General features: G+C 37.8%; 1 protein-coding gene across 4 annotated transcripts in view; it reads left to right on the plus strand.

Annotated features, from left to right (window-relative positions):
• Positions 1–15,042, plus strand: part of LOC133094078 (ceruloplasmin) — a 69,495-nt gene that overhangs the window by 11,827 nt on the left and 42,626 nt on the right. For all 4 annotated transcript variants that reach the window (XM_061194582.1, XM_061194580.1, XM_061194579.1 and 1 more), the window contains exons 5-9: positions 1,177–1,431; positions 2,733–2,904; positions 6,845–6,984; positions 10,464–10,601; positions 11,636–11,850. In XM_061194582.1, coding sequence (XP_061050565.1) covers positions 1,177–1,431; positions 2,733–2,904; positions 6,845–6,984; positions 10,464–10,601; positions 11,636–11,850 — 920 coding nt within the window. The remainder of the gene's footprint in view (positions 1–1,176; positions 1,432–2,732; positions 2,905–6,844; positions 6,985–10,463; positions 10,602–11,635; positions 11,851–15,042) is intronic.

Here is a 15,042-nt window from a genome sequence, read left to right on the forward strand (position 1 = left end):
TTGCATCATTTTTTCCTATATTTTAGTTCACTTTATTTCTTCTAAAAATGCTTTCTTTACTGCCTGGGCTTCTCCTTGATTCTCAGACACAAAATAATGGGGTTAGTAAAATAGTCTATCACTCAGAATTTGCATAAAAAATCAAATCCCTTAATACGAACTAAACCAATAAGTATAGACTTTTGTTAGTTTGTGTTTAGCTTCTTAAAAATAACCCTTACTCAGAAACTGAGGACACAAAAATAACTGTACTATCAAAGAAGAAAAATTAACTAATTAACAAAGTATGGATTTTTATTTCCAACTTTTGCTTATTTCTGGCTTAAAGATCCTCTTTCCATATTTTAATCCAGCCTCTGTTATGTGCTAACCAAAATAGGTGTTAGAGACTCAAACTTCTAGTCTGGCTAAGCCTGGTTTGGTATCCCTGTTGCATCTGGTTACCTCGTAATACTTCCCAGAACTGATTTCTACCTTAACTCTAGGACCTCTCAGTTTGAGCAGTGACCCTGAGTTTCTTTGAAGAATCAGGCTATCCTGCTTTTGACCTCTTAGGTCTTTGTGGTTCTGGTTACTTGTTCCTACTGTCCTTCCCCTGCATTTCTTCTTTCCTCCTTCACATTTCTTCCAATTTTGTCTTTCAATCTCTAAAAAAAAAAAAGCTTCCCTTGTGTTCTTATTACAAGAGCAATTCACATTCACTGTAGAAAATTGGAAAAGTTCTGATAAACAATAACAAAAAACACTGACATCATCCATACCACCACCACCAACATGATACATGATTGATTCCTAAATAAACTTCAGTGTTTTTTCTATTTACTATATGTGTGCACATTTATATATATGTGTGTATATATGTACACATTTGTATTTACAAATATACACATGAACATACCAAGGTGTAGAGTTTATAACAAAGAGAGCAAATAGATTTCATCTTCAGTGTTGTGTTCATGTGCTAATATTGTGTTGACAGAAATCTTGAGGCTGAATTCAGGTCCAAAATGAAAGAGTACTGTGATTGATTAACAATGTCTGATGTGGGTACAGGAGGGAAGAATAGCAGCATGTGTGCCAGGTATTTTCAATCCCAAATTGATTTTATTTAGAGGTAACTATCAATATCCCAGTCACCAATGTCTGTTAGTCACAATCTCTGCTCTTGACTTACAGCTGTGAATGGATATGCTTTTGGAAGTCTCCCAGGACTCTCCATGTGTGCTGAGGACAGAGTAAAATGGTATCTTTTTGGTATGGGTAATGAAGTTGATGTGCATTCAGCTTTTTTTCACGGGCAAGCATTGACTAATAAGAACTACCGTGTTGATACAATCAATCTCTTTCCTGCTACCCTCTTTGATGCTTTTATGGTGGCCCAGAACCCTGGAGAATGGATGCTTAGCTGTCAGAATTTAAACCATCTGAAAGGTAAGGCATCTTTACCTGAAATTAGCTGTCAGTTGAGAAAAGAGTTATGTCTCAGTTACACTATTAATGGGGTGATTATTGGAAATCAGAATCTAAAAGCTAAATAACTTTGGAATGATCTGAGCTTTGAACTGCTAACTTAATTTTATTCCTCTGACAGTATGCATCATAATGTAATTTTTTTAAAAGACTGAAAGACTGGAGCATTTATAAAGTAATTAAAAATTGAAAATATGTTAATTTTTGGAAAAGAAAAAATTGGTTCTGATGTATAGTTCTACCCTAAAAGTATAATACTGCATACAGCTTCCCAGATTTGTAAAATACACGATATTTTAAACACCAGAAGATTTGTATATTGTGCTGAAAGGTAGCTTGTTGGTTTTTTTTTTTTTTTTGACTTGTTCTATTAAATATAACCAACTTTGTCCTTTGAGTCCAACTATTCCTTAGTTTAACATGCTAAATCTCTCCTCCATCTCTTTAATATAAGGCAATAAAATATCCCCAGTTCTTGAAAAATATCAGTTTGCAATATCGGTCTTCTGAAGAAATTAGGTTTAATCTGGGTCTTTGAGTATGTTACTTTGACTTTCAAACATGATCTTATTCATCAAATGTGATCATGGCAGCAGAAGGCACAGCACAGCAGGTGCATAACCATTTTATCTAAGAGAACAATAATAATACATGCTCATTCTATTCCTCCTCCTCCACCCCACCATATCCCCTAAAATATGGCAGAGCATTTCTTCATCACTTATCTATTTTTTCTCATTAAAGCATTATTTATTTCAATGCTGACTCACTGATAAAGTAAAACAGTGAGGGAATTCCCTGGTGGTCTGGTGGTTAGGACTCTGCATTTTCACTGCCAAGGGTGCAGATTCAATTCCTGGTCCAGGAACTAAGATTCCACAAGCCACATGGCGTGGCCCCCCCAAAAAAGTGAAATTAAATGGTGAAAGTTCATTTCTCCCCACATCACTTATCTATTAATGTGTCCTTTTTTTTTTCTTTCTCATCAAAAGACTTCCCAAGCGAAACTCCACAGAAACTGGTTCCACATTTTTGAAAACACTAGAAATATCACTTCTCTGTGCCATATAGAGAATTTTTTTTCACTGCTTGAATTTTCCATGAGTGATTTATATACAACTGGTTACTCTAGTTTATAGTATTGTTTCTAGCTATCTATTTCTTCAGTTTCCATCTGTCTTTTCACCAGCAGCATTTACAAGGCAATAGGAGAGACAAACATTGGCTTCATTAACCAGTGTCTCCTCCTGTGTGGTTTTCAGCTGGTTTGCAGGCCTTTTTCTGGGTACAAGACTGTCAGAAGCCTTCATCTGAGAACGATATCCGTGGCAAACATGTTAGACACTACTACATCGCTGCTGAGGAAATCATCTGGAACTATGCACCCTCCGGCATAGACACCTTCACCAAAGAAAACTTAACAGCACCTGGAAGGTAATTCAGAAAAAAAGATATTATTTCAAAATATGCCTCCCCCCCCAAAAAATCATAAAAGGCTGATTCAGTGATTAAAATTTTAATTGGTACCGGAAATTGAGTAACTAGACTGCTAAATATTTATTAAGGTTTGGTAGTGAGTCCAAGCTTGAGAAATAGGACTTCTGAGTCCATGAAAAAGAATAGATTTAAAAGTTTTCAAATGTTCAACAAAACTCTCAGAAACCATTGAATACAATTAGATCAGTTCATTTGCTTTCCATTTCTGAAAACATAGCATTATAAAATCCAGCAGCATTAAGTATATTCACAAGGTCGTATAATCATCAGCACTGTCCATTCCCAGAACTCTTTCATCGTTCCAAGCAGAAATGCTGTGTCCACTAAACAAAAACTCCCCATCCCCTGATAACTTCTATTCTACTTTCTGTCTCTATGAATTTGCCTATTCTAGGCACCTTATGCAAGTAGAATCATGTAATATTTGTCCTTTTTTGTTTGGCTTACTTTATTTAGTATAATGTTTTCAAGGTTCATCCATGTTGTAGCATGTATCAGAATTTCATTCCTCTTTAAGGCTGAATAATATTCCACTGTATTCATATACCATGTTTTATTTATCCATCTATCTGTTGATGGACATTTTGGTTGCTTCTACCTTTCGGCTGTTGTGAATAATGCCACTATGAACACTGGAGTACAAGTATATGTTTAGGTCTCTGCTTTCAGTTCTTTTGGGTATACATCTAGGAGTAGAATTGCTTGATCATATGATAATTCTATTTTTAATTTTTTGAGGAACCACCATATGGTTTTCCACAGCAGCTTCACCATTTTACATTCCCATCAGCAACGTACAAGGGTTCTAATTTCTCTTTTAATTGCCAACATTTATTTTCCATTTTTAAAAAAAAATACCCATCTTAACAGGTGCAAAGAGGTATCTAATTGTGGTTCTGATTTGCATTTCCCTGATGCTTAGTGATTCTGAGCATCTTTTCATGTTCTTGTTGGCAATTTGGAGAAATGTCTGTTCAAGTCCTTTGCCCATTTTTTAATTGGGTTATTTGGGGTTTTTTGTTGTTGTTAAGTTATAAGAGTTCTTTTTATATTCTGGATATTAATCCCTTATCAGATATATCTGCTTTGCAAGTATTTCCCCTTATTCTGTAGGTTTTCTTTTCACTCTCTTGATAGTGTCCTTTGATGCATACAAGCTACCTTTGGTACATGTCTGATGACTTCCACGGCCCCCCAGCTGTTCTTCCTGCCTCAGTCTTCCTTTCCTACTGTGCATTCCTCGTAAAACAGCCAAAGCGATCTTTCAAAAATGTCAGTGAGATTATGCCACACCCCTGCTCCAAGTCTCTGCCCAAACATCACCTCTTTAGAGAAGCCTTGTTTGCCACACATCTACTTGGAAAGGTTAAGTGATTCACTCAATGGCAAACAACAGGTCAATAGCTGGGCCTGACTCTACCCAAGCCTGTGACTACTGAAGCAGAGATTTAAGTCCCCAGCACACTGACATTCAGATGCAATGACTCCCAAAGCTGTATCTCCAGCCCGGAAGGCTCTTATAAATTGCGGATTTGCATTTTGAACTGCTTAGTGGACACTCCACTTGGATGAGGCTCCTCCAAATCAATATGTCCAAGTCTGAATCCATTGTCTTCCCCACAAATCTGAGTTTCCCTCTCTGCATGAATGGTATCGCCATCCATCCATCACTCAAGCCCAAAGCCTGAGCACCACCCTTGACTCCCTCCCTCCTTCACTAATCCCTCCTTCTCTCCTCATCAAATGCTGCCTCATTATACCCTAAATATCTCGGAAAGTTGTTTGCTTCTCTCCGACCTCTTTGCTAATATCTCTGAAGTCACCACTACCTCTCACTGAGATTTTAAAAGCAGGCTGCTGACCCGTTTCCCTACCCTGCCTGCTATGCTCCTGCCCTAGTTTATAAGAGATGCCATGCTTGCTGTCTTCTCTGAGCCTTCCCACAGGCTGTTTCCTCTTTGCAAATACCCGCCCCATTCTCCCCACACACATATTCCATCATTTTAACTCCACTTCTTCTCTAGATAATTTTAAAGAAACTCTTCCTCTGGAAAGCCTTTGGGGCCTCTCCCCATCACTTTCCCCAACCCCAGGAGAAATGTTTCATAACACTCTGTGCTTATTACATGTTATTATATTGATTGATTTGTAGTCTGTCTTCTGGGACAGATGTAAAGTCCATGTGGACGGGGACGGGTCCAGCTTGCTTATGGGTATGTCATCAGCATATAACAGGGTTCCTGGTACAGAGCAGATGTTCCATACATTTGTCAAATGGGAGAAGAGATGAATGGGGTGGCTTTGGCAAGTCAAATGCCTTTCTGAGATTTCATTTTTTCATTTATAAAATGGGGAGAATGGGGAGCAGATGGCAGAGGAGTAGGAAGTGGAGCTCACCTCCTCCCAGAAATACATCAAAAATACATCTGCATGTGGAACGATTCTCATAGAATATCTACTGAACGCCGGCAGAAGACCTCAGACTTCTGAAAGGGCAAGAAAATCTCCACGTACCTGGGTAGGACAAAAGAAAAAACAAAAAAAAGAGAGAGAGAGAAAGGAATTGGGACAGGATCTGTGCCCCTGGGAGGGAGCTGGGTTAGAAGAAAGGTTGCTACAACCTGGGAAGTCCCCTGACTGGCGGGGAGATAAGCCAGGACAGAGGGGGAGCTTTGGAGCCTCGGAGGGGAGCGCAGCAACCAGTTTGCAGAAGGTAAAATGGAGAGAGACCTGCAGGGATGGTTGGTACCTCCACCCTGAGCTCCCCAGCCTGAGACACTCGTCCACAGGTGTGGGTGGGGGCTGAAGCTCAGGCTTTGGAGGTTAGACCCGGGGAGCACACTGGGGTTGCCTGCGCGAGGACAGCCTGAAGGCAGGGTGCCATCTTTGGGGGTTGTGCGAGGGGAGGGGCAGGACTGCCAAAGGAGCGTCTTTTCCCCGAGCATGCGCTCTCAGGCCACAGGACGCTGCCTGCACGAGGTCCAGGGGTGGGGGTGGGCTGGGCCTCAGCCACTGAGAGAACCGGGGAGCCAATCGCCGCCTCCGCCATCACAGGGCCCGGGAGGGGACGCCGGTCCCCACATCTGCACGCCCTCTATCCAGGGGATAAGGGCCAGCGCGTGCTGAGAAAAGAGGTAGAAGGCATCCCAACTAAAAGTGGCCCTCACGCCAGAAAATAGTAAAACCACACAAGCTAGCAGGGATGCTCCCTCATATAAATAACCTTCCAAGACTAAGGTAGGTAACTGTTTCTCCTAAACTCACAGAGTAAGAGAAATGTAAGCAAAATGAAGAAGCAGAGGAACCACTCTCAGTTAAAAGACCAAGAGAATTCCCCTGAAGGAACAAACAATGAAACAGACCTCTTCAGTCTAATAGACACCGAGTTCAAAAAGGAGGTAATGAAAATCCTGAAGCAATTAAGGAAGACTATTGACAGAAATGCAGATTACTGTAAACTGGGGAGGATAATACCAACTTTGTTGCATTGTCATGTGAGTTTCAGACAATAAATGAAAGCTTCTGAAGGCTAATATGCAACAAACAATAGTTACTGTATTTTTAGACATTTCATACTTTATTAAAAAGATTCTATTGCAGGACAATTTATTAACTGTCAGGGGTTGACATGGATCCTCTTGAAATTTTTTTCACTTCGCTTGAAAAAATAACATCTCTATGCCATGAGTCTCCACCCCTTAACTGAACATCCTTCTATAAGGTGCCTAGTGCTCTCTGCTCCCCTGAGGAGTATTTGGTAAATAATGGGTAATTTCTAAGCACAGGTCAGAATTTTTCTCTTCAGTTAGTATCCTATGTGACGACCTGGCTCTGTTCTGCTTTCAACTCCAGAATTAAACCTTTTTTCTTTTGGCAGTGATTCAGAGGTATTTTTTGAACATGGTTCTACAAGAATTGGAGGCTCATATAAAAAGCTGGTTTATCGTGAGTACACAGATGGCTCCTTTACAAATCGAAAGGAGAGAGGCCCTGAAGAGGAACATCTTGGCATCCTGGGTGAGTCTGTGCAGAATACATATGACTAATGCACTCTTCCCCTGAGCTACAATCAACCTCAGAAAGAACAGAAGCTTCAGAACCTGCGGCATGATTTCTACGTATAAACTATGGACATGGAAGAGGAATCATCAATAAAATGCAGCAGCTAATTACTTTTCCAAATGTAAATTACCCATAGTAAATCTTCATCATTAAAAGCCAGGCTGACTTCAAATGATTGATTTTTTTTTTTCTTCAAAGAGGTAAGGGGTTTGTGTGACTTTGTTTAAATAGACAGTAAAGCTATAAGTTTCCGCTTTTAGCCAAATGTACATTCCCTTAGAAATAAAATTCAGCTGCTAATGAGACAGGTTGGGTTTGTTTTAGAGCCTCCTGCAAGCTGCCCCCAGGCAGAGCCCAGAGACCTGTTCTTGCTCAGGCACTTGGGCAGAATAGCAAATGAGTGGATTCAGACTGTCCTCACGCTTCACCTATTAGCTGTGTTACCTTTGAAAGTACTCAACTTTCTGTGCCTGTTCCCTTTCTGTAAAATGGGAACAATAATAACAATAGTCCCTACTTCATAAAGCTGTTGTAAGGATTAAATGAGTTAATTCACATAAACACTCAGAAGAGCACATAAGAAGCTCTCAATAAGTATCATTTAATATATTACATAAAATATTTTTGTACTATATTTCTGTGTTTTTGTTCTATATTTAGTAATAATATTGATTTTGGTGATGGGAAATCCACAACAGTGGTGTTACTTTTCACAGCCAAGACAATTTAACTTACCCCCTTTGGGTGGTCAAGGTTTATGGCATTCTCCTGACTCTTGGGACAAATAACACACATCTGGTCCACAGAAAAATAGGGTGAGAAGAGTGTAGATACTCTGACTTCTCCTTTTTCATTTCTGATTTTATTGATTTGAGTCCTCTCCCTCTTTTTCTTGATGAGTCTGGCTAATGGCTTATCAATTTTGTTTATCTTCTCAAAGAACCAGCTTTTAGTTTTATTGATCTTTGCTATTGTTTTCTTTGTTTCTATTTCATTTATTTCCGCTCTGATCTTTATGATTTCTTTCCTTCTGCTAACTTTGGGTTTTGTTTGTTCTTCTTTCTCTAGTTTCTTTAGGTGTAAGTTTACATTGTTTACTTGAGATTTTTCTTGTTTCTTTAGGTAGGCTTGTATAGCTATAAACTTCCCTCTTAGAACTGCTTTTGCTGCATCCCATAGGTTTTGGGTCGTCGTGTTTTCATTGTCGTTTGTCTCTAGGTATTTTTTGATTTCCTCTTTGATTTCTTCAGTGATCTCTTGGTTATTTAGTAACGTATTGTTTAGCCTCCATGTGTTTGTGTTTTGTACCTTTTTTTTCCCTGTAATTCATTTCTAATCTCATAGCATTGTGGTCAGAAAAGATGCTTGATATGATTTCAATTTTCTTAAATTTACTGAGGCTTGATTTGTGACCCAAGATGTGATCTATCCTGGAGAATGTTCCGTGTGCACTTGAGAAGAAAGTGTAATCTGCTGTTTTCGGATGGAATGTCCTATAAATATCAATTAAATCTATCTGGTCTATTGTGTCATTTAAAGCTTCTGTTTCCTTATTTATTTTCATTTTGGATGATCTGTCCATTGGTGTAAGTGAGGTGTTAAAGTCCCCCACTATTATTGTGTTACTGTCGATTTCCTCTTTTAGAGCTGTTAGCAGTTGCCTTATGTGTTGAGGTGCTCCTATGTTGGGTGCATATATATTTATAATTGTTATATCTTCTTCTTGGATTGATCCCTTGATCATTATATAGTGTCCTTCCTTGTCTCTTGTAACATTCTTTATTTTAAAGTCTATTTTATCTGATATGATTATTGCTACTCCAGCTTTCTTTTGATTTCCATTTGCATGGAATATCTTTTTCCATCCCCTCACTTTCAGTCTGTATGTGTCCCTAGGTCTAAAGTGGGTCTCTTGTAGACAGCATATATATGGGTCTTGTTTTTGTATCCATTCAGCAAGCCTGTGTCTTTTGGTTGGAGCATTTAATCTATTCATGTTTAAGGTAATTATCAACATGTATGTTCCTATTACCATTTCTTAATTGTTTTGGGTTTGTTTTTGTAGCTTCTTTTCTTCTCTTGTGTTTCCCACTTAGAGAAGTTCCTTTAGCATTTGTTGTAGAGCTGGTTTGGTGGTGCTGAATTCTCTTAGCTTTTGCTTGTCTGTAAAGCTTTTGATTTCTCCATCGAATCTGAATGAGATCCTTCCCGGGTAGAGTAATCTTGGTTGTAGGTTCTTCCCTTTCATCACTTTAAGTATATCATGCCACTCCCTTCTGGCTTGTAGAGTTTCTGCTGAGAAATCAGCTGTTAACCTTATGGGAGTTCCCTTGTATGTTATTTGTCATTTTTCCCTTGCTGCTTTCAGTAATTTTTCTTTGTCTTTAATTTTTTCCAATTTGATTATTATGTGTCTCGGCGTGTTTCTCCTTGGGTTTATCCTGTATGGGACTCTCTGTGCTTCCTGGACTTGGATGGCTATTTCCTTTCCCATGTTAGGGAAGTTTTTGACTATAATCTCTTCAAATATTTTCTGTGGTCTCCTTTCTCTCTCTCTTCTCCTTCTGGGACCCCTATAATGCGAATGTTGTTGCGTTTAATGTTGTCCCAGAGGTCTCTTAGGCTGTCTTCATTTCCTTTCATTCTTTTTTCTTTAGTCTGTTCCGCAGCAGTGAATTCCACCATTCTGTCTTCCAGGTCACTTATCCGTTCTTCTGCCTCAGTTATTCTGCTATTGATTCCTTCTAGTGTAGTTTTCATTTCAGTTATTGTATTGTTCATCTCTGTTTGTTTGTTCGTCAGTTCTTCTAGGTCTTTGTTAATCATTTCTTGCATCTTCTCAATCTTTGCCTCCATTCTTATTCCGAGGTCCTGGATCATCTTCACTGTCATTATTCTGAATTCTTTTTCTGGAAGGTTGCCTATCTCTACTTCATTTAGTTGTTTTTGTGGGGTTTTATCTTGTTCCTTCATCTGGTACATAGCCCTCTGCCTTTTCATCTTGTCTATCTTTCTGTGAATGTGGTTTTTGTTCCACAGGCTGCAGGATTGTAGTTTTTCTTGCTTCTGCTCTCTGCCCTCTGGTGGTTGAGCCTATCTAAGAGGCTTGATGGGAGGCTCTGGTGGTGGGTAGAGCTCGAGTGTAGATACTCTGAATAGTATTTTATAGACGTATGAAGCTTGTGAACTAACTTGGATAAAAATGGTAACAAATTTCATTACCTGAAGTTAAGTAAGAAAGCCCCTCTCATCTTTTTCTGGCCTCCGCATGTCAAATTGATAATGGACTTTTTAAAAACCAAGCTTTCCATTTGCAACAATAAGCATGTTGCTTCCAGTGGTTCTTGCCAGAGGACAAGGCAAAGAAAACAACTGTCTTATGCATCCTGTATGCTATATATCAGGGAGGATAATAATTCTCTCTTTGTCCCTAGGTCCTGTCATTTCGGCAGAGGTGGGAGACACCATCAGAGTCACCTTCCATAACAAAGGAACATATCCCCTCAGTATTGAGCCGATTGGGGTGAGAGTTGATAAAAGCAATGAGGGCACGTACTACAACTCACGCAGAAGTGAGTACAACACTCTGTAACCAAAGAATAATGTTTAATAACCTACTGTGCTGGTCACCCCCGGGAAAATTGTCCTGCAAAAACCAAAGGCAGGAACTTCTGAGGAAACTTCTCATATACCGTTCTCAGCATCATGCCAGGAAGCAAGTAAATCTCTTCCTACCATTTCCAGTATGTTTGTGGAATTTTGTCCTACCTTAATTGGATGATAATTGACAATGCTGCTAGTAACTTATTTGGATTGCATCAATATACATTTCCAGAGTTCTATTTGGGTGATTGTTAAATTTGAAAAATATTCTTGCAATTATAAGATTAGATGTACATTTTAGAATATTTTAAAAATATAAAAAGGTGTAGCCAAAAATATTATCCATATTTCTATAGACAACCATTATTATATTTTTGTATGTCCTCCACTCTTTGATCTGTGTAAATAATAATTACATGTGTTTGAGATCACAGAATATAAATATACTTATCACTATAATTTTGTACCCAGAGTTTGCTTTCTTAGCACTATAAACATTTTATGAATATAATTTTAGTGATACAAAATATTCCATTACATGAAAGTATTTAGGTATTTTTGTATGTCAAGGCTGACAAATGAAGACCCTATTCTGGGTCTCAGACTTCTTGTATCCTCACGTGGAGGAAGGGGCTAGGGAACTCTGTGGGATCTCTTTTGTCTGGGCACTAATCCCACTCAGAAGGGCTCCACTCTCATGACCAAATTACCTCCTAAACACCACCTCAAACACCATCATATTGCGCATTAGGATTCCAATATGTGAATTTTGGGGAAACATAAACATTCTGACTATAGCAGGCACCAATCTCAGACAGAGGTTTAGAGGAGACTTCCTGGAGAAAAATATTCCCACTTGTGACCCGACACTGGTAGGATTCCACTCTAATTCATAAAAGGAGCACAGAAGTGGGTTATCCTAGGCTAAACGCAGTCTACTCCATGGCTCAAATGATGACATTAGAAAGCATACTTTACCTCTCCAGTGTGACCTTTCTTACAGGTGCGCCTCCTCCTTCAGCCTCCCATGTGGTACCCAAAGGAACATTTACCTATGAATGGACTGTCCCCAAAGAAGTAGGACCCACTTACAAAGATCCTGTCTGTCTAGCTAAGATGTATTATTCTGCTGTGGATCCCACCAAAGATATATTTACTGGGCTTATCGGGCCAATGAAAATATGCAGGAACGGAAGTTTACTTGCAAATGGGAGACTGGTAAGTCCAATGAGGGAAATTGAAAATGATTTTCCAATCCCTTTGAATTATCATTATTATAAGGAAAATTCTGGGGTTTGAGGCAGTGCGGGTTCCACGCATAATGCTTATTATAATTTTTTCTTAGGCTTATATCTATATTGTGCAGAGATTCTCTGGCTAACATGATTGTTCCAAGATGAGTTGGAAACAAGATTTTCCTTTGAATCCAAAGTCTATTATGATACCATTAGACTTCAACACACACATTTAAAAAAATCACCTATTAATGATAATAAATCACTCAACATTCATTAAGGAAACATTGCTTAAAATATTTTTTATGTGGCAGCCTGGATGGGAGGGGAGTTTAGGGGAGAATGGATACATGTATATGTATGGCTGAGTTCCTTTGCTGTGCACCTGAAACTATCACAACATTGTTAATTGGCTATACTCCAATATAAAATAAAGTTAAAAAAAATGAAATGGGAAAATGACCCTTTGATCTAGAAATAGAAATCCCTAATCCAACCATTGTTTTTAGCTCTAAAATAAATATTTTAATATAAATCTTTAAAAGAGAAAGATTCCTTTAAAAATGCATTCAATACAGTTATCACATCTTAAAGCATCATCATAATTCCTTAATATCATCAAATTTCCAATCAATGTTCACATTTTAATTGAACATTTGTCTTTTAATTGCTTCAAGTTTGTTGTGTGGATAGGCACTCAAATAATTACACACATTACAATCAGTTGATATGTTTCTCAAGATTATTTTCTTGCGTTTTTCTGTTGCAAGAGTCTTTTAGCCTGTAGAAGTTCTCATGTCTAGATTTTACTGATTGCATTCCTGTGGTGTCATTTAACATGTTTCTTTCTCTTTTTCTCTATTTCCTATAAATCAGTGGCTAGATCTACAAGCTTGATCAGATTCAGGTTAGATTTTTTTTATTTTTTGCAATACTACTTCATGTGTGGTACTGGGTATCAAGGAGTATATAATGTATACTTGTCTCTCAGTTGGGGATGTTGTCAGCTACTGATAAACATTTCCTAGATTCATAAACTAATCAGGTGCTGCACAATAGTAATATTTTGATTCCATCATTCCTTCTGTGTTTATTAGCTACTATACTTGTATAAACAGAAACTTCTCTTAATGGACTATTTGGTTGCCCTGAGGTACATGTTATATAAGAAAGGAACGACAAATGCTTGATTTTTTCCCTTTATTTACAAGTTTTAGAATTACTAGTTCTCTCCTAGCATACTTCAAAGGTTTTTAATAGTTTATTTTTAAGTACTATTGTAAACTCATGGATTTAAGCGTATTTAGTATGCTTCAATTCATTGCTATTATACTTACTGATGCTCAGAATGTCCTATTTTTTGCCACTGGGGGACTTGCTCAGGTTGACTTCATTTTTACATGAACTTAGTAGTTTTTGAAGCTTCTTTGACTTCTAGTATAAAAAGCTATTTCAGGTTCATATTGTACATTGTCTGAGCCAGACCTGAAATCAGTCATTTCTCCCAAAAAGTCCTGGTTCTTTTCAGTAAGAAATTATTTTTAAAACTACAGTCAGGGCATTAGGGGTGCTCAGTGCTATTGGATTAATCGTTGTTCCTAAGCCTTTTCAGTGAGCAGAATTGAAAAAAACGTTTTTTAATAAAATTCATCATGAGTTCATACTGATACTTTCTATTCAAATTCAGGTCTATGGATTTAGTTAGTTTGTTTGTTTACTTAACCTCATTGATCTTATATCTGTATCTCCCTTCAGCTGCACTGAAAAAGCTGAGTTCTCAATAATACCAGCATAAATATGCACTCATTTCATCCCACAATATAGACACAACAGTCTCAGGATTACAATTACAACACTACAGCAAACAATATAATTACTGAAAGTTTTGCAGCCCTTATTGTCTTTAGAGTGGATCCCACTAAGGATGTTCAGTCAAATTACAGATTTAAAGTCACTTGGAATAGTTCCTCCCTGTGGAGTTTTGCAACCCACTGGATACACAGGTTTATTTATTTATTTATTCATTTATTTATTTATTTAAATTATTTATTTTTTATTTTTTAGGGATTGCTTTTTAAACTGTAACATTATTTTATAATTATGTAAAGCATTTACCTGACTCCAACATCGTATCTACAAAAAGAAGCAGATTCAAAGAAATCTAGCGTCTATCCTTTCTTCCCTGTCACCTATTCCCTCACTATAGATAACTTTTTAAAACTTTATTCTTTTATTTTTCACTATTATTTTTATTAACTTTATTTTTTAGAGCACTTTAATGTTTACAGCAAAATTGAGGATAAAGTTCAGAGATTTCCCATATACCTCTTACTCCCCCACACACGCCCTCACCCCATATCAGCATCCGCAACAAAGTAGATCCATGTATCCATCATTACAGTATCATACAGAGTATTTTCACTGCCCTAAAAGTCCTCTGTGCTCCATCTATTTATCCCTTCCTTCCAACCCCCAACTCCTAGCAAACCCGGTCTTTTCACTCTCTCCAGAGTTTTGCCTTTTCCAGATTGTCATATAGTTGGAATCATACAATGTGTAGCCTTTTCAGATTGGCTTCTTTCACTTAATAATATGCATTTAAGTTTCCTCCAAGTCTTTTCATGGATCAGTAGCTTATTTCTTTTTAACGATGAATAATACTCCATTGTCTGGATGTACTACAGTTTATCCATTCACCTACTGAAGAACATCTTGATTACTTCCAAGTTTTGGCAATTATGAATAAAGCTGCTTTATGAATAAACATCCATATGAAGGTTTTTGTGTAGACATAAGTTTTCATTTCCTTTGCGGAAATATCAAGGAACCCAATTGCTGGATTATATGGTAAGAGTATGTTTAGTTTAAAAAAAAAAAAAAAAAAACCTGCCAAACTCTCTTCCAAAGTGGCTGTACCATTTTGCATTCCCACCAGAAATTAATGTTAGAGTTCCCGTTGCTCCACATTCTTGCCAGAATTTGGTGTTGTCATGTTCCAGATTTTGGCCATTCTAATAAGTGTGTAGTGGTATCTCGTTTTAATGACATGTGACGTAGAGCATCTTTTCAAATGCTTGTTTGCCATCAGTACATTTGTCTGTTAAGGTCTTTCGCCCATTTGTTAATTGGGTTGTTTTCTTAATGTTGAGCTTTAAGGGTTCTTTTTATGTTTTGA

This window comes from Eubalaena glacialis, chromosome 6 (assembly GCF_028564815.1).
Source record: "Eubalaena glacialis isolate mEubGla1 chromosome 6, mEubGla1.1.hap2.+ XY, whole genome shotgun sequence".
NCBI classification, from domain to species: domain Eukaryota; kingdom Metazoa; phylum Chordata; class Mammalia; order Artiodactyla; family Balaenidae; genus Eubalaena; species Eubalaena glacialis.